Consider the following 21,434-nt stretch of genomic DNA (forward strand, 5'->3'; position numbering starts at 1 on the left):
GAATAAGTTGGATGTAAGGAGGGGAAAACCCATAAGATTTGGCTGGAAACGGTAAGAGTGATTTGTGAGAGGTATGCACATTAAGGTGAAGAACCCAAGGCCGTAAGAATCTAGGAGAGACCAATGCATCCTCAAGACACAAGGGCAATGTGGCTAAATGGAGCTTCAGAACGAATCATACACGGGCCATCTTGGAGAATATCCTACGAAATGATAAATCCAGCACTAAGAGAAGAAAATGGAAAATCATGTTTCTCGAAATATGGAATGCTAGCTCTACAAAAAGAGATTGAATTAAGGTATATTTGGTTGCAGGAAAATCCACAGAAATGGAAAAAGGAGAAATAGTATTTTTCAATAAAAAACTTTTAAAAATTAGTTTTAAACCTTCTAACTTCATTATTTTTTTAAAAAAATGAAACTAGATTCAATGCAAAAAGTTTTCCAAATAATTTTCCTTGTAAATACACATACCCGTACTACATGGTAAAAAGAAATAATAATTATGGCATAACATGGGAATTCAAATTGCACAATTCTTAACGAATTAACTCCAATAAAATTTAGGTAACCAACCTTATCTTAGCTGGTTGCACCACTCTCCACTTGGGACAGGTCCAAGGTTTAATGGTATCCCCACCATATTTGTCATTTTTTTATAAAGAACTTCAACGTAATTCTAGTTGACATTCTAAGAGTGATTTCCAGAGGTATTCAAACCAATATGAAGAGATAAAGAATTATTAAATAATTCATAAAAGAGAGAGAAGGGGGGGGGGGGGGGGGGGGGGGGGAGTGAGTGAGTGAGAGAGAGAGAGACTTATTAAATATTTAATAAAAGAATAGAGAATGCAAGCTCCACAGAACAGCCTAACATTAATACATGGCCAAAATAAAAGAATGGAATAATTATGATATTAGACGACAACTGAAATTGTATACTTGATGGATTAACTCCAATGTGATGTAATCTAGATAGAGTATGTCCTGCAACTTACGCCGCCTTGAGGGCATTGCACAGGGAGTTGTATGCATTAACACAGAGCTTGAATTTTTCCTCTGCCATGGCCTGCATTAGTACATTAGGTGATTATTAGAATATGAAAAGAGAACATTTAAGTTATAATCCATTAGGGTGTGTTGATGCACGTCCGAAGAAAGATGGAATGATCCTTTCTCTCTCTCTGACCAATGATCCAGATTATTGAATGTTGAAATGAGAAAATAATATATTTTTGACCCATTACAATTTTTTCATTCTTGTGGTAGGATTGGTCCTTAGAAAGTCATAGGATGTAAATAAGATTAATTCTCATTTTGTACCATTGATTGTCATGATACTGTATATGCTGAAACTAAACTTGGAAAAACATGCAACAGTCACCAGCAAGAAGCAATCAAATACAAAAAGTTCAGGGAAGTTTGGAAAATCTTTCTTCAATATTTTGAATAATAGTCAACGATTTACTTCCTCATAAGCTCTCAGGCAACTTGTGTTATCAAAAATTCAACTATCCAAATATATATCCATGTGCAAAATTTATGAATCAATGAACTGATTTCTGGCAATTACCAGAGCATGGCATGGTTTTCTAAATCCATATCCAACACCATGTGAGCGCTCAGTCAAGTAAATTAGTAAGTTGAATGAATAGCTGACCTGTGAAGGGCCTTGATGCTTGTCAGGGTGCCACTTCAAAGCAGATGCATGAAAACTGCAGAGAGCAATAAAAGGCTGTGTAATTGAGAAAAAAGAAGAATGCAACACTAAATAGGACAAGTTCATGTTAGGAAATAACATTCAGTCTTTTTATTTTCAAAAAAAAAAAAAACTTACGCGCTTTTGACATCATCTAATTTTAAGGGCCCTGTAGGTGGTAAGCCAAGAGTAGCTCTGTCAGAGTGCGAACCTACATCCAAATCGTCATAAACATCTCTTTCACTCCATACTCTTTTCCAAGCTTTTTCCCATCTTGATTCATTGCTCCGTTCAGATCTTGATGTTGAGTAATTGAAATGAAAGTTCTGCCATGATGCATAGGACCAAGTAAAACCCTTGTGTCCACCAAAGACAGCTTCAAAGATTGTCTCAGGATGGCCATAATCATCTTCGTCATAATAGCTTTGACTATTCTGCCAACCTGACCAAGAATAACCATCCAAATGAGTTCCAAAGGTATACCAATCAGATATTAACAAATCTCCACATGCTCAATGTTCCCGACCTCAGTTTGCAATACTTGAGAATCCCACGAGTGAGAAAAAGGGGGAAAAAAATTATACCAGCCACCTTGTTGGCTGTTCTTATATGCTCAATGGTTTCATGAAACTAAAACCTCCACGACCACTCCATTCCTCAATTTACGGAACACATGTGCCGTTTATAATATTTACATAGATAATCACTAGCTTCACTTGTTAGGGCTCGTTTGGTTCGCGGGAAGCATTTTTCCTCCTAGGAATATGATTCCTGGGAAGCAGATTCCTAGGAAGAGGATGCCTAGGAAAGTACTTTTGGCATGTTTGGTTGACAATGGGAAGGTGACAAATTTTAAAGTGCTTATGTTTGGTTGAACATCCACTTTCCTGGAAAAGTTATGTATAATTCCTATTATACCCTTAATAAAAATTAGATCTTTAATGCTTCTTTAATGCTGAAGGGTCTTTTTGGGAAAAAATAAAAATGGAGTGATTTCGGCCTCATGGGAAAGTAACTTTTCCATGTTTCTCATGGGAAAGACTTTGCCATGAAATGTGGGAATCATATTCCCATGGAAATACAACTTTCTCGTCTCTCTCCTTTGAAAACTCCAACCAAACAAGAGGCATCTCATTACTTTTCCGTTGACCACACTTTCCGCCCTTCTTTTCCTGCGAACCAAACGAGCCCTTAATGATATGCTGAATGGGCTGTTGAACATACCTAGGTGCCATAATAACTGTTGTTTTCTTGCACAAAATGTTTATGATACAATTAATATACTGCAGATGCCTGAGTTTTTCTTGACCCGATTCAACCCAACAACCTCTTGGACCTATAAAATAAATCCAAATGCTGATCCAGACAGACCTAATGGAAGTAAATCAAGCTTGGATTTAAATTTCTGACACCAACTAAATATACAACAGGAATAGATTGCACCAAAGACTGGTCCAACCTGACCTGATTGCAGACTACTTAAAGTCTTGCAAACTAACTATTTTATAACACTTGCTCTAGTAGAAAGCCTCTTTTCTTCTCTTTTCCCTTAAAAATCTGTCAAATATTCAAAAGAGTATGTTTATGTTATATTTAGGAAAATCAACTTTTCTCTGAATATTCGTAAGAATCAAACTTCCAACTACTTCTAAATTTTCCAAATAATAGAAAAATCCAAAGTTCTATGTCAAATTTTAACAAAATACATTCAAGTTTGAACTACCATCCAGGAGTAAGTATCCCTCTTTTCTCCTTTACTAAAATTAAAAGTAACCCAAGAATTGATGCTGTATAGCCAAAGAATAATTAAGTAATGTAGAAAGTTCCCCACAATGGCACCAAATAGTGACCTAATGGAGATAATGTAGCTAAAGTGGCCAGCTCTGTTCCAAACTGGTTCTATTAGCCGGAACTAGACTGTAACTGATTGGTTTTGGTCATGGTCTGCCGTACCGGTCCGGCCTGAGACCGGTACCGGATCAGCGTGAAATCCGGTACCGGTAATTTATTGTTGAAGAACCGGTACGGAACCGGTACGGGACCGGTTCGGACCGGTACGGGACCGGTACGCCACCGGTACGGGACCGGTTTCGTACCGGTCCAGGACGCCACCGGTACGCCGACTGGTACCGGTACGGCGGACCTTGGTTTTGGTGCAAATCGAGTGAGATTAATTAAAACCAAGTTACGGGGATTTGACTTGACTCTGACTGAAAACAGCCTTTCTAGCAGCAAATGAATCAGTTTCAGCCAGGACTTCAAATTTTTAGGAATATCTAGGAACATAATAATTTTGCAAAACAAAGAATATTAAGGCATAACTTAATGCCATATATCAAAAAATGATTTATAACTTTATAGGTTATATGGTGTAACGCTGATTGACTATTAAAGTGTAAAGTTGAATAATATGGAAGCTTTGAAGAGTAGGATTCTCAAACTAAATAAAATTGACTGTGTGCAACAGTACATATATGGAATAGAAATGAAAAGAAATCATAGCAAACAAAATGATGACCAGCATGCATTCTATTTTGAATTTCTGCAATTCTGAAATTATCATGTAGATGCATTGTGTGATAGATGAAGATGCACCTATATGTTTAAGTGGTTAGGATGAAGAGTATTTTAAGGACATTATGTAACTCCGCATACTTTTTAGGATTGAGAAAATATGATATCAGACATTGTATGGCCCCACACGTTCGAACAAAAAAATGGAGGTTAGCTTGAATGCATGAAAATTAAACAGTTCGCAGCAGCCTAGCTTCTAAGGGGAGAGTTGGGGACATTATAACTAAAAGACTGCTGGGCAGGATTCAAGAATTCTATAGCATGTATGGAGGTTGAGAACTACACGATAATATATTCACATACGATATGACACCTAAGATAGTAAATATATAGGACCATGCTAATTGCCGCCTAACAGCTAGGTAGGTAACATGAATGGTGAAAGTAAAACATAATAGCCACTCCTCATCCATCAATATTTGATACTAGAACTTAGGGCCTGTTTGAACAGCAGAACAACTTGTCAGGGTGATACTTTGTCATCAGATGAGATTTCCTATTAAGAAGATGTAGAAGTAGGAGGATTGGCAATCACTCGATCACTAGAATCCCCTTTTTCCAGGATAATGTAATCCATCGGAGAGGTGATTTAGTTTATCCTCAAAGATCGGGGTTTGGGAAGCCAGACACCCTCAAACTCTCCAACTTCCTCTTTTTCTCACTTATTTCATCTACAAAATCCCATCAGCAATAGATTATTCATGGATAGTCTGTTTGGGCATCCAAACCCCACCTCAGAGAAAATGTAGTTGTGGCTTGCAACTCAGAATTATGATATTAGTAATTACCTGTGGGCAAGGTAATAAAATTGCATATATGTTGTGGTTAGCTTAGTACCCGTAATCATAGTTGAGATTCTTCTTATAGAAAGAATCCTCATTCAAGTTTCAAACAAGACATGCTACAATTATTCCCAGGAGAAGTCCAGTCACCGAAGGACACTTAACACTCAGAAAGCATAAACAGGCATTTCCATCCAAGATAATGCCCACACTAGAGCACAGAGCAAATTATATGTACTTTGGTGCTACATGTTTGAAAACAGTGGATATAAGATTGAAATGGTGAAATAAATTGATAAAAGAATCGTACGAAAATTATATCAGGAGATGAACCAGACTAATTTCACAAAAGAGAACTCACGCTTACTCCCACCATGTTTTCCTTTTCCAGAGCATGACGAACTATAAGGCTTTGATTTTCCAGATTTTCTGGACCGTGGAATACTATCAAATCCATGCGAACCGTTTTCTACGTTGGCATTTCTGCTGCTGATACCATCAGCACACCAATATAAGTCTTCATCCTAGTAGCAAAAGCCAGGTGTCAGGCAGATCAATATCCTGATAAATCAGGCTTATGTTGATGATTAAGTAATCTTTCTTTACTAGTGGAAAATGGAATCATTAAGCATGCATACTTTCAGAAAATGTGGCTATGTGCAAGCTGAGGAAATAGGAGAGGTTCCATGAAACCATAAAAACAGTCAAAAAATAATGCACACCTGAATGTGAAATTTCGAAGATTTGCCACATAGAAAAAAATCTTTAAGAGCTTTTTTTGCTTCAGCACGCTTTTGACGAACTGCATATCTTATGTAAGTCTGTTCGGAGCCAGATTGTATTAGACAAATTTCTTGCCATACAGTACTGAATTATTGGCAAAAGAACTTGCTCTAGCAACTGCATAAAATGAACTGTCTCTAAAATCTTATTCTGGTAAACTGCAGATTTCAATGGAAGACATTTTTCATACATTAAATTACATGCAATAATTAAATTTCGTATATTCATGATTTTCAATTTACTGCATGGCATTTGTATGCATGTGTGTGTGTGTGAGAGAGAGAGAGAGAGGTCCCAAAACATCCAACATCACAACAAGGCCAGGTGGCACCTAAGACAGCAGAGTTGCATGATATACTATATCATGCATACAAAAAAGCAGATGCATTCTTTTGTACAACAAAGGGGAAGAAAAAATTACCAATGAAAAATACACAGTAATTTAAAAGTCTCTATAACATGGTAGTGATCAGACAAACTGTAACCAAATTGCATATGCATAGAATGGAGGTCTTTACAAAATATTCAAGTAGAAGATTTCATGCTAATAAGTACCATTACATACTCAGATTGTCTTCTAGTCTTCTGAAAGGTTGAGTTTCCAAAAATTCCTACTTGGAAATAGTTCTTATCAAAGGACATATTATCTCAAAAGGGTTGCTATGAATTTCCTATGCCCTTATTCCATCTTGTTCCTTTAGGGTCTCCTTCACCTCTCATCTGACCCTTGAACTTTTATACAGGACATCTCAATAGAACACCCTGTATATGATATCCTTCTCTCAGGAATTCATGGTCTATGCATAACTAAAATAGATTGAGGAGGCAGCATGTATGCTCCCTTTCCAAACAATCACAATTGTTGAAATCATGCATGATTTAGAGTACAGTAAATAGACTCAGATAAGTTTTTTAGGTGCATGTCTAAGTTTCAGTTCCTTTCAATATCTAAGAGTTTCCTTTTATTAATCCATGTTCAAGCATCATACAAACATCTGCATTTAAGTGTTAAATAAAAGTAATTTAGGCTAAACCAAAGGTCTAGGTGATGTAGGATTTAGATCACCTAAATATGATATTTCCCAGCAATAATTGCATTAAGCTTCACTAGCAATAGCATGCACAAATATTAAACTGTAAATTTGTTGGTTGCATCTAATCAAAATTTTAAATACTATTAGCTCACCTAACATGGGCATAGATATAAGATAGTCATCAACTAACCAGAACTAGAAACATGGCAGAAACTTCCAAGCTATCCCATTACCCATTTTAAAAATTTGTCCATATTTTGATAGCCCTTCAAAAACTGCAAGGCAATTAAACAGATTCCCTGATGTGAGGCAATTTCATAAAGATATTGGAAAGTCTAAAAGAAGCCAAGATCGAATAGGGGTGCCCTGATTCTTAAGGCCTAAGTTATAACATCAGAAATCAGAACAAGCCAGTTTCAACTGCACTTGCACCTTCTTAAAAAGAAGAGACGTCCTAATCTGTCACGTATAGTTACACATGAAATAGCCACTACAATTGTACATAAAGCCCAGTTTCTGTCTTGTTTTCATTAGTATGGGTTAATGGAAGAGCTATTCTAGGGTTCAGTTGTATGAGATTGGTTTTGTTTCTAAGGTAAAATTAATTTTCTAATTGGTTTTTGTGTAGATAAATTGAAGAATTAGCAAAAATCTGAGTATCCCATCAAGAATCATTGTGCTTGTTTTGACACCTGCATCTTTGGTGGCCGTGTATCTACATCCATGGTGTTTTACCCAAAGTATGTATGTTGGCATACACGAAAACAACACAGATCTTCTAGAAAGTAGGAAGAACTCGAGATGAGTGTAGAGAGTGGATCTCTCAGAAAACCAAAGAGCGATGTGGGGGATTAGGGAAGGAGAATACGGGGCACTCAAGATAAGGCAGGCTACTTATTGGCTCAATAACACCAATGAAGTCAGTGGAGTGGATTAAGTGAAATGAATGCAATTAGGCTAGGATCATTTGCTCAAGCTGCGACACATGCCATGCACATGGTTTGTTAGAGAAGAGACTGTTTGATGGATGATTACGATTCTAGCAGTCAATATTAATCTAATTTGAAAATTTAAGTTCCAGTTACTAATTTACCTGCTATTTATTGATTAGAACCTATTGAAAAAAAAAAATCCCTTCTTTTGATGGTCATTTTAGTCCCTAGTCTGTGTATGAAACAAGATATGAATTATAAATTTTTAAAATAAACCCGATATAAGAGTGCGCATAACATGCATAACTGTGTATATAAGAAGGCATAAGTGTCTCCAAATACACCATGAATTAAATGAAACATGGTCAAGCTGTAATCATTAAAGTACAATAAAAAAAATGGCTCCACATACTCGTACCCTGTGATCCTCTTTAGCCAGGTCAATATCCTAAGAATTGGAGATTAGATGGAACACAAATCACCCTAGATATAGCATGTACTTGATCAATAAGAAAGGTCTTGCTCCAAACCTCCACCCTCCCTCAAAAAAGAAAAAAAAAGGTCTTATAACTCAATAACACTTGTTTATCTTTTTGACAATTTCTCATACTAAATTACAAAAAAAGGAGATGTTCTCAACATATTCATATTATAATATATTTAGGAGATATTTTTCAGGGTAAAAAAGGTTAGAGGACATGGATAAGGTATTCCTCTCATGGATATCTTAAAATTTTAAATTTGAAAAACTGCAAGAGTACTGAATTTCGAATTTCATTTCATTAGGGGGTCTTTGGCTGGGACAAACTGCAAGAAGTGTACAATAGTTTGTTGAAATTGAGTTTGGCGGAACTACAGTTCTTAGCAACCATTTGGTGAGGTTAAAGTTGCAAGGGTTCAATTCACTTCAGGTCGAGCCTAGTCATTCTATTTAAGTGGATGTCAGATAGACAGAAGTGAAGTTATTAAAAAGGATTGGTCAGTAAGGTCATCAGTCAGCTTCCTGCAATCTGACTTTTCCCCTTGCCAAAATTGAAAAGGTGATATTTGGGAAGCCAAAACTTGAGCTTTGCATTATGGACCTTCCAGAGAAATTGTAGTTCTGGACCTTGAGTTGGACAATCCCAACAAAAAAAAAAAGTCCTGAATTTCCTAGAGCGATCAATCCTGTACATCTTCATCCCCAACATTCTTCAGCACAATGCAGATGGTCAATTCATTGAAATAAGAATATACCAAAGAATGCAGGTACCCTAAGCTACTATATAAATTAGAAAGAAAATGGAAAGCTTCAGATCTTACCTTAGATGGTTTTCGACTTGTTCTTTCACCCTGAAATACATTTGCATAGTAAAATATTAATCTCAGAATGTAAATAAGTGACAAGAATGCAGAGGCATGATAAACAACTTCCATATAATATATATTCTTCTCACATGGCCAGCATGCACAAACTGCACAGGCATACACATGCATGCAATGCAAGAATACACATGCACTTTTAAGCATATATGTTTTTAAGAGTAGATAGTTGAAAGTCTAACAACTTGAACACTTGCTGAAACTAAGAAAAAAAAAATCTAGCTTCTCCTGCTATGATATGTTAGCTAGTGAACTATCTACCTGTCTAAGATCATTATGCAAGCAAGCCATAAATAAAATATCTTGCAACTAAAGAAAGTAATGGCTACAAAAAATCAAGAATTTCTTTTAAATAAAACAATGAAATTTGTTTTCCCACATAATCATTCAGATAACAAATACTCAAACTACAAACACTTTGTACTCTTTCTATGCTGCATTCTTATTTGTCATGTCACCTTGTGGAAGGGAAGTGGTGGATGAACAGATCTCATAAGATTCAGACATGATGGATGAATCGGGAATTGCCTTCAGGTTGTTGCGGAATTGCCACATACTTTTGAAACTAAGAGGAAGATAATATAAATTGCACTGGGCCAAAATATTTGAAGGGTAAGAATGTTATACATAAGATGAGAGACACGTGGCTATGATGAGGTAATTGTGATGTAAAACTCTGTAGAATAAGTTTGGAAATGAGTAGCACACATAAGGAGCAACAGTCAGAATAAGTACGCTCTTCATCTAAGGGAGCAGATAAATAAACTAACAATGACTTACACAGAACTAGAGTAGGGCATGCATGATGCACAATGGATGGATGGCTTTTAATTCCCCATAGGCCATGAGAAACGAGACTAATGGCTTTCATGTAGGGTACACTAGGACATGCACTTCGTGCTCTCATATCTACATTGAGAAAATCATATAGGGATACTTCTCAAAACCAAATCCTTGGCTTTTGTATTCCTTCCTATCCAAATAAGAGGTCCATAAAGAGAAGAGATTTCCAAAAGATTAAAGAACAAGAAATGTGAGAAGTGAATCTTGAGATTCATGAAGGGAGACACTTGGATCCATAATGATCGGCAATTCTATTTATGAATAATATGACATCTGAAACCACGTGTGATTAGACTCAAACATTTTGCAGTCATAGAATAGTATATATGGAAAGGTTATGAATTGAAGGAACTTCCAACCAAAGTTATATATGGACATAAATACCCAATGACCCTCCATTATAAAAATATTAGCAAGACTTGATTTGGACCTCAGTCTCCTAAAACTCGCATACACACACATAAACCCACATCCCATATGGACATGGATTCCAAGTCTTCTTTGTTAACTCTTACCTTCTCTCCACTACAGTTAAGGCCCAACCTTATCTAGAGTTAAATTTAGCCTAACCCAGAAAGAGGGTCCGACTTGGTATAATATTTGCATTCCTGTTCTTTCAATTAAATCTATTATTTTAGTATCCTGAATGCCGTATAGCTTTCTGTGAATCCCTCCTCCTTGAATCTGATGAATCACAACAGTTTTGTTTCTAAGGATCAAAGAGATCTTCGATCAAATTTTAGCATGATTAATGCATTTTATCAGCAGCTAGTACCAATGATCGTTCTCATTGAGGCACAATAAGAACATACAGCTGGATCGACCATCGGTTATGAAGAATTTTATGTGGAGCTAATTTCTCCAAATTCTCTATCAAGTTAGACACGAACCATCTTAACAATATATGACTTTTAATCATTTCAGTCACATAGCACCCACTTCTCGATAATACTTTTGAATTCAAAACACTAAATGCTATACACCATTAACCCAAGAAACAAAATAATTAACAGAACCCTACCCAAGCACATTAAAATAAATCAATCTATCAAAGCATAGAAATCAATCGGATCTTAGACCATTTAGCTAATATGCAATCATCAGCTCAGACCACTTAAATGAAATAAAACAAATTAAACAAAAGGGAGGTTTGGGAGCTAACCTTATCGTCCCATTTGCTCTTCCATTTGGCGAGAGAGATGGGGGTGGAATGGAACGAAGCGAAGTGAGGAAAAGGGTACAGAGGATTCCGTAATGATGGTAAACTCTTCCACATAGCTGCTTGCATCCCCGCCTGGAGATTTCGCCAGAAAAACGGAGAGAGAGAAGGAAATTTCTAAGAGGAAGGAGAGATCGCGCCAGAGGCATCGCACGCAGAGAGAGGATTCCTTTTATCTCATGGCTTCAATGAATTTGGGCGCAGGCGCATAGCCTTAGCCTTCGCCTTCGCAGCAGAGAACGCGGCCGCGCAATTCGGAGGCTGGTATTACGCCGTTGAATGCTTCACGTTGTTCTAAATTTTTGGTGCCCTAAACTCTCACCTGAAGAATCGCATGACCTCGGACCAAACCAAACATGAGTTGACCGCTGTCGGACCCAGCAGGTTGTTTGCATCGGGTCCGAGTTCCTAAATTTCTGGTCCGTCAGGTCTAAATCTACATTTGTATATTAACAAAATTTTATAAAGAAAATATTACTTTTACTTCTAAATGAATTAATATTTATATAAAGCTGCAAACTATTTCAAGAGGTGAATAACCTCTGGCCATTTACCTTATCGGAAATTTAGTTTGGGTACTTTTCTTTTAATAAAAGAAAAGAAAAATTGATTTAGAATAATTTTTCGGATCTAACTGTGGTTGCATCGATTTTAATAGCTAATAGAAAGATCTAGAATAGACTCATATAATGTACGGATCAGATCAGATCAAAGTTTATGAAATCCAAACATGATCCTAAGTGTGGAACGAGTCTAACATTTGAACACAGTCCAACCCCATAGGTCTCTAAGAACTAGTTGGGTTGGGTCTAACTAGGTTGGGTTGGTGAAAATTTTCAATTGGATACCAATTGTTTGGTTGCATTTGAAAGCCTCAAAATGACTCTTGCAGAAAAATTCTTGGATGCTGGAAAAGGTCTGTCTTATGTCCCTATAACAAATGGTCCATTTATTGATGGGCGAATGACCGGGGTTGAACCCGCGTGTGGTGGATTCATAATCCATTGTCTTGATCCACTTGGCTACATTCGTCCTCTATCTAGCTAAAGAATTTTCTCTTTTTTTATTCATTATTATTGTATGTATGCTGGCCTCCATACATAAATCAAGATATTGGACATAGAATTCCAATCTTTAAAATATAAAAGGAAAATTCGAATCATCCTCGATTAGTCCTAAGAAGCAACGTTAAACTATAAGTTAATCCAAAGTGGGCGCAATCAATCCGAAGGTCGAGGCTGCCGTGAAACCAGTCGTTTGGGGTAATCTTTCTATGAGATAGGCTGGGCGCAGGTTGAGAGAACGGGCCGAGAAAAAACATCCGAAAGCATGCCGTGTGATCTGGGCTTAGGTCTAGTGCACGGTGTTATCAGAAAGCCCTACCCAGCCGATAAAAGATACCTAAGTTTGCGAAGTTTGATGAAAAAGATAACTCATACCATCACTTGCGACTTTTCATTTCCAACACTATCCGGTGAGAGATAACAAGGATAACCTTATTTTTCTCTTTCATAAGAGTTTCAAAAGAAATGTGGCAAAGTGAAGGCTAATTATACTATCATTACTCTAATCCCTGAGACTGCTGACAGGATTAACTCACTCATCAATCCGATTTATTTGCGCATTCTAATGAAAAAAAAAAGAATTATCAAATGAAAATTACAGAGCCACCAATGCTTCTTCTCACTTGATCGGAAGCTTTGCTTCTCTCCCTCGTCCTGCCAATCGCCAGCAACCGTGATACTTGCTGCCATCATGCACGCGTCCATCGCTAGTTGATAGCATGATCGACCCAACGCGTAGCAACGGCTGGGACAGCCGGCCGTTACTAAATATAAACAAAGAAACCACCCACGCGGTGCTCGGAAAACCTGGCGCAAACGAGGACGCCACCTTGGCTCCACAAACTCCTCTTGTTTCTGCTCTAATTTCTGTGCATATTATAACGGCAAAACATCCTGTATTCCCAAAATTCCAAGCTGTCTTTCCAATTCCCACAGCACCCATCTCCACTCCCTCTCACGTATTTATAGGGACTGCAAGGAATAGGAGAGAGAGCATACTCTTTGGGTACGTACATCTGTTTCCTCTTCTTCTGCTTTCGTTTTTGATGATGTTTGTTCCTTCTATGTGATTCCTTTCCTGGTTTATAAAGTTCTACCTTCTGTTGCTTTGATAGGGAGAGAGAAGAGAGAGATGGGTGGTTGTGCAAGCAAGCCTAGGGAATTGGAAGGGGAGACGAATGCTTCTTTGATCCAAGATGAGCATGGAGAGAAAGGGGAGGGGAAGGATGTCGTGAAGGAAGCGGCAGGTGGCCAACAGGAGCAGGAGAATGGCCGCCAATCTCTTGGCTTCTTGTTAAAGGAGGTATCATTCTCTTCAAATTTTATATTCTGCTTTTGTTTACTTGTTCCCTATGAGATGGGCATGAGCCATGCACTTTGATCAGCCTGATAATGTAGCATAATGAGATTGGATCGTCTCTAGGGTTAATCGTTGCTTTTCTTTTTGGTAAATCGGATGCATTTAAATTAATCACGAATAAAAATATTGTAAAACCAAACAGGAAGATATATATCGGTCGATGAATCCTATAGTATAGTTTCAGCGTGGTTCGTTACATATGATATCATCGAGTCTACAATGTAAATATACAAAATCTCAATAGATCATAATAATCGCATCATTCTCCAGCAATCCGGTAAAAACCCAATCATAAGGCTATCCATGTCCTGCACAATGGGTGTGTTTGAGTGGGTTATTACTCGGTCACCGAGGTTGTCCAACACATAGAAACTCATGGAAGCACAAGATAGGTTGGAACTCTTTTTTTCAACCATGGCGTGGATGAAGACTCTAGCCTAACCTAAATTAAATATGATATACCCAATTTGTGCATGCTCGTATGGCTCAGTATGGATATATTTTAAACACTAATTTACATAATAGAAAAAAAAAACTTCTGCACTTCAGTTTGCAATGAATAGATCTATGAATGCTACTTGTGTTTAGATCCACAGCCAATTTTGAAAATTATGGTTGTATGGAGAGACTAGAAAGGGCTACACCAATTGTGCAGCCAACACCGGCATGAAAGCTTTCTCAGGAGGAAAAGACCGTTAACATTGTGCAAGAGTGTGTTCATTGATCCAATGTAGAACTTGGGCAAGTTTTTACTTAGCTCATGTTGCAAGGGGTTGGTTCTGGAGGTTCAAGATTGGTCAAATTTTAGTATTTTTCTCAGGTTTTCAAATCATCTCTATAACTATCTCAGCATTTTCCTAGCAAACAAATAGAGCATCCTAAAGAGAAGCCTTTCTCTGCCACAGCTTGAAGCCAAAGAAGCAGAGGAATCCGAGGCGGAGCATCTTGTGGAGGGATCTGAAGCTGAAACCGTAGCAATTGTTCCAGATGGGAAGTCAACTGCAGCTGAAGCCAAGGATTCAATGGAGGATGAAATGGTTGTTTCAGAGAAGAAGGATATGGAATTGCCGGTTTCTTCTTTGGTGCATGCTGCTTGAGAAACTTGAGCATTGTGCCTTAGGAGCTCAGGAGTCAGGTGGAAAGAAAGGAACTTTTTTCACTTCTTGTGTCTGAGGTGCTTTTGGAATTGTCTCTTGCCTATGGTTGTCTTCCTTATTTTGTCCATTTGTTCACTGTACAGCTTATTTTCAGCTCAAGTACATCATGTCATCCCTTCTCTCTCTCTCTCTCTCTCTCTCTCTCTCTCTCTCTCTCTCACTCACTCACTCACACACACAAGCAAAGTTTTGCCATCTTGGTGGGGAATGATATTGGGACAAACTTATAAGATACTGCTTTACTTTAACCAGAGGAGAAAGATGATTGAATTTGAAATGCAATGAGAGACTCTTTTATATTTTGGCTTAATTCACGACCAATGTCACGATTCCTGACCTCCTCTAGTTGCCACTGTTACATTTTGCCACCTTGTCTAGCCTTCCTCCACCACAGGCAATGAGGAAGAGACAGAATTCCCTTCTCCCATGGCTACCTTTATCTCTTGCCTTCTACCAACAACAGAGAAGAGAGTCCACCATGATTGATCTTAAGAGAGAGGAGAACACTTGGAGATGGTTTCGAGTCACAGAGAGATGGGTTTCGCATTATAAATATGTCAAAAAGATAAAAACATACTTTAAACTTATTGTTGTTAGTCGTTAATAAGTTGATCTTGCAAAGTGGAGGGCAGGAAAGCAGTGACCAAATCTCCTCGCCATGCAACATATGATACAAACATATTGTTGTACGACAGACCATGCAAATGAGGGGGAAAAAATTTCTTTTTAATAATAGTCAATAAAGGAGGGGCCACAAAATGGTTGTCGATATGTTAGTATTCATTTGGCAAATCTTCCGATATATTGATTTATATTGGTTGAAAAAACAAGAACTCATATTTTCTATACATCCTACCACTGGATAACTGAAAGAACTGCAAAAAAGCCGAGCTAGAGCTAGTTCGGAGCTATTAGATCTTTATTAAATAATCTTGAGCTTCACTTGTTAGGCTTCTTAGGACTAAGGATTGAGAGAGAGAAATGGATTGGGGAGGAAAGAGACATGGTGTCTAAGGGGTATATTGGAGGTTTTGGCTGACTTGAGAAGTAGCAAGAGAGCTACAATACACTGCTAACTGTTGGTGGTAGTAGTAACAAGCATGATCATGGAAAGTGATACAGGGACATGAGTAAGAAAGGGAAGGAGAGATCATGGAAATTAAGGGTTCTAGAGAGAGGGCAATACAGATTAAGTAGGAGGGTATAGGTTATAGGAATTGGTGCAGGAGAGGCCAATTGAAGAGAAAATAACTAAATGACATACAATTTTGACAGAGAGTGGATTGATCGGAGAGGAGGCTGTAAAGATTGCACATAATCCATAATTCTTCAAAAGAAATGGAAGGATATATTAGCTCTTATAGATAGGGGTGCGAACGAGCTTAGTCCGAGTTTACCAAACTTAGCTCAAGCTTAGCTTATTTCATAATGGAGACAAGCTCGAGCTAGCTCACTTAATTTTGATCCCAAATTTAGCCCTTTGAGAACCTGAGATTATAATGATCTTCCCTGAAAGCTCTCTATTACTAAACATTTTAAATGATGCAGTTGAAGTCAAATAGATACGAGTCTAATTTGTCTTTGATGGTAGTCTTTAAGCTGCAGGCATCTTGTTGAAACAAAGATATGATGGTTCATTGTCAATCATCAGTCATGACTCTCACCTGTTGATCTAATTTCCACCAAATGTGACTTCGACATATCCAAGTAATTAAAGGTGGCAAGGTTTGCGATTGCAGTATGAAGTTTTATTTAATATATCTACCTGCACCAAAAATTGCTCTAAGAGCTCAAGTATCAATCAAAAGCTTGATTCAATTGCAATACCCCTTTTTTTCAGTTATTTGTAAGTTAATCCTAATACTTTGATTGTTAAAAATAACTGAACTTGAAGATGAAAAACAGATAAAAATAAGGTTTTAAATGTTTCTGAGTCAACCATCAGCCACCTGGCTTGACTTCATCACTTTGTTAAATGTCCAGAGGTGGAAGCAATCTCGTAAGCTCTGAACCATGGGCATTTTAATGCATGAGTTGTTTAGAGAATAAATCAAGAACCTCTATCCAAAAAGGAAAAAGAAAACGAACTGTAACAAATTAATCTCATTAATTAAAATCTATTTGAATGTAGACAGTCATTATTTTCCATTCTAATAAGTTTCCTGGTTTATCTAGAAATATGATAATGATTGTGTTATTACAAATGTGTGAACAAGGTGATGACATCACACCATTCCTTTCAGTGGCAAAAACCAGTTCGTTCGAGGGGACCAAAGAGTGATACAAAAGGTTTGAGTACAAAGAAAATGAAATCATAGAACAAAGGAAGAAACTAAAAAGAAATAGAAAATTGAGGAGTGCAAACTCTAGATTGAAGAGTTAACAAGCCTTATTTACAGAAAAGACTCCAAAAACCGAAAATAGACAAACACACACACAAAAAAAAACTATATATGTGGTGCAATATTGGCTGTTGAGGTCCTTAGAAGAGTTTCTTCTCTTCTTATTTAAGCTCTCTATGGCTCAGATGTAGAAAACATAATCATTCCTCTTTTTCTTCTTATTTGGTATAGTTAAACAATTCAAGCAAAGGACCCCACATTGAAGATCTCGAGATTTTTTGAGTTCTTACCCATCCATCTTGGGGTGAATGCCAAAATTTAGTTATAAAACTTTTAAAACTTCCATCAATCTCATCTTCAAAATTGGCAACCCAACTTATATGCAGTCCTCCTCTGCAAATGCATACCAGAATGTTAGGTTTATGAAGTTCTAGCATATATAGTTTGTAACTTGTTCATGGCATGCTGTAATTTTCATGACAGTGGGGTCAAGAAAAAAGACTAGTGATACATGATTACCAACCTCCATTTGGAGATCTTAGGCAAGAGATAAAGTCATTGAAGAAAAGATCATCAAATCGTTTTTCCTGAGTTATTGGATGAGTTTTCACATCTTGATCATGATCCATGAAGAAATATTCGACGATGGCACCAGAGGTGTTTTGCCCTAGCAAAGTATAATGATGCTTTGTAATTAAGGATCATAGTTGGATCCTTCGCCTTTAAGAAGGATTCACTTGCCTTCACACGAATCCACCATTGGATCATCTACTACTCACTTTGAGATCGATAACATTGCATGATTGATGGAGTTTGCAGAACTTTGAGATTTGAGAGGCGGGTGATTAAATAGTGGATTGATGCCAATGAAGGAGAACCCTTCTTTCTGCGATCCCGTAATCAAACAGTAATTATAGGATGCCCGCTGCATGGAAACAAAAGGTACCTCTTTCCATCTCAGACAAGGAAACTGATATTATTTTAGATTTAGTGCAATATGTGAGAAGTATTTTAGTTACTGATTTCCTAGATGAGGGATAATGGGTTTCATCAGTTCTTGCCAAATGAGGGATAATGTTGCTTACCAACACCATAATATTTTCCAAGAACCAATGGGGATTGAAATGATACATGGAGCAATGATTGGTCATCTGTTTAATCACTAATCAGATTGTATATGATTGGCCAAAAGACGTCCATAGCAATATGTGTTTTGCACCGTAGACGATTGGACAGCCCTAGATAGCCATCACATTTTTCATCCTAGAGACAGATAGCTCTCCTTCATCTCTCGACGCACTGCATATTGCATCAAACGGAACATGTCTAGATTTTCCAAATAAAGCAGAGTCATTCATCTCTGAGATGGATGATTCATGACTGCATATTTAATCACTAATCAGATTGTATATGATTGGCCAAATGACATCCATAGAAATATATGTTTTGCACCGTAGACGACTGAATAACCTTGGATAGCTACCACATTTTTCATCTTAGAGACAGACAGCTCTCCTTCATCTCTCGACGCATTGCATATTGCATCGAACGAAACATCTCTAGTTTTTCAAATAAAGCAGTCATTCATTTCTGAGATGGATGATTTATGACTGCATAGCCCATTCAGCCGTACAAAACATGCACCGCAGAGCATCCAAACCTCAAGAATGACACCACCATACCATACATAATGCACAAATCTCCATGTGCCATATAAAATCAATTAGTGGAGTGGTAATGAAAAGCAAAATTAATTGAATTTGCAGGATTGTTCATAAAAAGAGCAAAAAAAAAAGAAAAAAAAACTTTTAAAGAAAACTCCAGCATGTACAACCAAGGTCCAACCTGTGCGAGGAATGTATTGGAGAAACAAACCCTTTCCCAACAGCACCGGTAGACACGCTCTCCCTGACGTGTGGGAGCACTTCCTGTGGGCCTGAGAGGCTGAGGCATGCGTGATTCCGTATGGATGTGCCAAGTCTCGAACTTGGCCGTCGATATTTAATACTATTTTAGCTTTTTTCTTTTCTTATATACGGATTCCTTCGACGTAGAACAAAAGTCGGAAGAATATTAATATAAAGCCTCCGAAATCTTGTTGTCTATTCTCATCTCCTTCTCCTCTATTCCTCTCTTCTTCCTCATTCCCTTCTCTCCTCTTCTTTTTCCTCCTTCCCTTTCCTTCTCTTCTCTTCTCTTCCTCGGTTTGAGAGGGATACGGAAAGAGAGATGGGTGGGTGTGCGAGCAAGCCGAAGGAGTTGAAGGAGGAGGCAGATGCTCCTTTGGCCATCAATGAGCCAAAGAACAAGGTTGGCGATATTGGAGAGAAGGAAGGGGAGGAGGTTGTGCAAGAAAGTGGCAACCAATCCCTCGGCCTATTATTGAAGGAGGTACGTACAGATATATGACTTCCTCCAATTTTATTATGAAATTCTCAAGATTTTTTTAAAAAAAATTGTTTTAATTGTAAATTTGTCAAAATAGGTTATATTGTTTGGAGAGCAATAAACTAGGCATTGATCATTATATTCTTTAATGTAGCCGGGTGTTAAAAGTGCCATGCAAAAAATACCAACCAACCAAAAATACAACGTCTTCTTTTTCTTTTTTTGATACAATATACAATTTGTTCTTGCAAATGGCAATATCAGCACCCTAACTTTTTCCCTAAAACTATCTTCTAGACAATAAATTTGGAGTCGATTATTTAGTTATTTCTGCTCCAATTTTAGATTGAGCTTGAAGGAGTTATTTCTGCTAAAAATTTGACCAAGAATGAACCGTTTGTGTGCCTTGACCGCAAGAATAATAACAAAATTATAAATTATTTGTTAACCATGTATGCCACCAAATTAGATTGCAATGGATTGCATGTACAGGAAGCCTCAAGATATATATACATGTTGGTCATATGAAAAACAAGTGCATGCATATAAGACCTGGCATGCATCTCAATTATCGAAGCACTTCACACAGCAATTTTAGTTAACAAAACTATTATTCTTATTTGAGCGAGGTAGTCTCCCACAAATTTCCCTAAGCCCCCAAACCCTAGTGAAGTCAAGAATCAAAATTCTATGTTTAAGCATGGATCATGGCATTGTGAATAAAGGTTTCCCACTTGAACTTAAGTTTGCAATAAATAAATATCTGTCCATTTGATATAAATAGGATGCATTCATGACTTAGCTGTAACGAAGAAATAAATCCTATAAAACTGAGCATGCTAAAGAGAACCATCTTTTTATCACAGATGGAAGCCAAAGAGGAAGACCAACATAAGAGAGAGCAGGTTGTAGAGAAATGGGAAACTAAAATGACAACTGTGACAGAGGAGGAATCAACTTCCAATCCGAAGGACTCAACTCCAACTGCTAAGGAAGAAAGCAAGGATTCAGGTGTTTATGCCAGCTCTGGTGAATCAGTTGTCTTAGAGGAGAGTGGATTGCCGATCTATTCTTCGGTGAAGGTCTTTTTCTGAATAGGAGTCTTCTTCATAGAAGTTCAAAATTTGAGAGATGGATGTTAAGGGCTTATGTGTCAAAATGAAGAAATTGTCTTAATTTATATTCTACTTTCTTGTGTCTTTTGTGATTCTTAAAGCTTTGGAGTTATGCTATCTTTAAGTCTATTTTCTTTCCTCTCTTTCTATTTTTTAAGAAGATGATACTCTACCACCACTGCCATCTGTATCACTATTACTACTGTCACTGTTTCCACCACATCACCATCATAGCCATCCTCCTTCTGCCACATCATCGCCTCCACCGCACTATCACTATCATCATCGCCACCTCTGCTATCATGTCATCATACTTGCCATTGATAACATCGCCTCCACTTCCTCTACTACAACTACCATCGTGTCTATCACCATTAATATATTTATTTTATAACCATTAATCATACCAAACATGTTTATAAGTTTAAAAATTAGAATATCTATAATTTTTTTATTTCTAAAAATAAGGAAAAAGAAAGTGGTGAAAAACGAACCTAATTATAGAATTTCTTATTTTCTAATCAAAATAAATGTATAAATGACAAAAATATAAATAAAAAATACAAAATCAAATATAGAAATAAAAATAATTTACTAAAAAAGAAAATAAATAATAATGAAACTAAAAACTTATAAGACATAACATATTCCCATGAAAAAAAGTATTTTTCAGCTTGCACTACACTTTTTCGAAGGAAAATTTAGAAAAAAATAAATCATAGTATATTTTATTTTACTAGAAATAATGTAAGCATCAAATGATTTTCACTATTTAAGAAA

The 21,434-nt window shown here is 37.1% G+C and overlaps 3 protein-coding genes across 5 annotated transcripts; 2 read left to right on the top strand and 1 right to left on the bottom strand.

The window, feature by feature from the left end:
* Positions 1–807: 807 nt before the first annotated feature.
* On the bottom strand, positions 808–11,532 carry LOC103699931. Of its 3 annotated transcripts, XM_039131793.1 has the most exons (8): positions 11,172–11,271; positions 9,107–9,136; positions 7,063–7,147; positions 5,778–5,876; positions 5,417–5,579; positions 1,838–2,141; positions 1,661–1,715; positions 808–1,069 (listed from the first exon to the last, which is right to left on the bottom strand). In XM_039131793.1, the coding sequence occupies exons 3-8, from the start codon at positions 7,075–7,077 to the stop codon at positions 995–997; spliced, it is 711 nt and encodes a 236-aa protein (XP_038987721.1). In that variant the 5' UTR covers positions 7,078–7,147; positions 9,107–9,136; positions 11,172–11,271; the 3' UTR covers positions 808–994. The 3 variants fall into 3 exon arrangements, with proteins under 3 accessions (XP_038987721.1, XP_038987714.1, XP_038987719.1); XM_039131786.1 differs by lacking the exon at positions 7,063–7,147 and having other exon boundaries at positions 11,172–11,532; XM_039131791.1 differs by lacking the exons at positions 5,778–5,876; positions 7,063–7,147 and having other exon boundaries at positions 11,172–11,532.
* An 88-nt stretch (positions 11,533–11,620) lies between these two features.
* On the top strand, positions 11,621–14,934 carry LOC108511188. The gene is made up of 2 exons (XM_017842082.3): positions 11,621–13,595; positions 14,558–14,934. The coding sequence occupies exons 1-2, from the start codon at positions 13,425–13,427 to the stop codon at positions 14,747–14,749; spliced, it is 363 nt and encodes a 120-aa protein (XP_017697571.2). The 5' UTR covers positions 11,621–13,424; the 3' UTR covers positions 14,750–14,934.
* Positions 14,935–19,264: 4,330 nt separating this feature from the next.
* LOC103704357 lies at positions 19,265–20,792 on the top strand. The gene is made up of 2 exons (XM_008787607.3): positions 19,265–19,542; positions 20,406–20,792. Exons 1-2 carry the CDS (start codon positions 19,381–19,383, stop codon positions 20,631–20,633), a joined length of 390 nt encoding a protein of 129 aa, XP_008785829.1. The 5' UTR covers positions 19,265–19,380; the 3' UTR covers positions 20,634–20,792.
* The last annotated feature ends 642 nt before the right edge of the window (positions 20,793–21,434 follow it).

The sequence above is a fragment of the Phoenix dactylifera genome, chromosome 1, assembly GCF_009389715.1.
Source record: "Phoenix dactylifera cultivar Barhee BC4 chromosome 1, palm_55x_up_171113_PBpolish2nd_filt_p, whole genome shotgun sequence".
Taxonomy (NCBI): Eukaryota; Viridiplantae; Streptophyta; class Magnoliopsida; order Arecales; family Arecaceae; genus Phoenix; species Phoenix dactylifera.

What these genes read in the sequence shown, in the direction of transcription:
- LOC103699931 (XM_039131786.1), bottom strand. Translation starts at nt 11,297, where the DNA reads ATGCAAGCAGCTATGTGGAAGAGTTTACCATCATTACGGAATCCTCTG. An exon ending in AGAGCAAATGGGACGATAAG is followed by an intron (nt 9,137 to 11,171) that starts GTTAGCTCCCAA and finishes AATGTATTTCAG; the next exon opens with GGTGAAAGAACAAGTCGAAA. An exon ending in AAAACATGGTGGGAGTAAGC is followed by an intron (nt 2,142 to 5,416) that starts GTGAGTTCTCTT and finishes ATTCTTGGTCAG; the next exon opens with GTTGGCAGAATAGTCAAAGC.
- LOC108511188 (XM_017842082.3), top strand. Translation starts at nt 13,425, where the DNA reads ATGGGTGGTTGTGCAAGCAAGCCTAGGGAATTGGAAGGGGAGACGAAT. An exon ending in TTGGCTTCTTGTTAAAGGAG is followed by an intron (nt 13,596 to 14,557) that starts GTATCATTCTCT and finishes TCTCTGCCACAG; the next exon opens with CTTGAAGCCAAAGAAGCAGA.
- LOC103704357 (XM_008787607.3), top strand. Translation starts at nt 19,381, where the DNA reads ATGGGTGGGTGTGCGAGCAAGCCGAAGGAGTTGAAGGAGGAGGCAGAT. An exon ending in TCGGCCTATTATTGAAGGAG is followed by an intron (nt 19,543 to 20,405) that starts GTACGTACAGAT and finishes TTTTTATCACAG; the next exon opens with ATGGAAGCCAAAGAGGAAGA.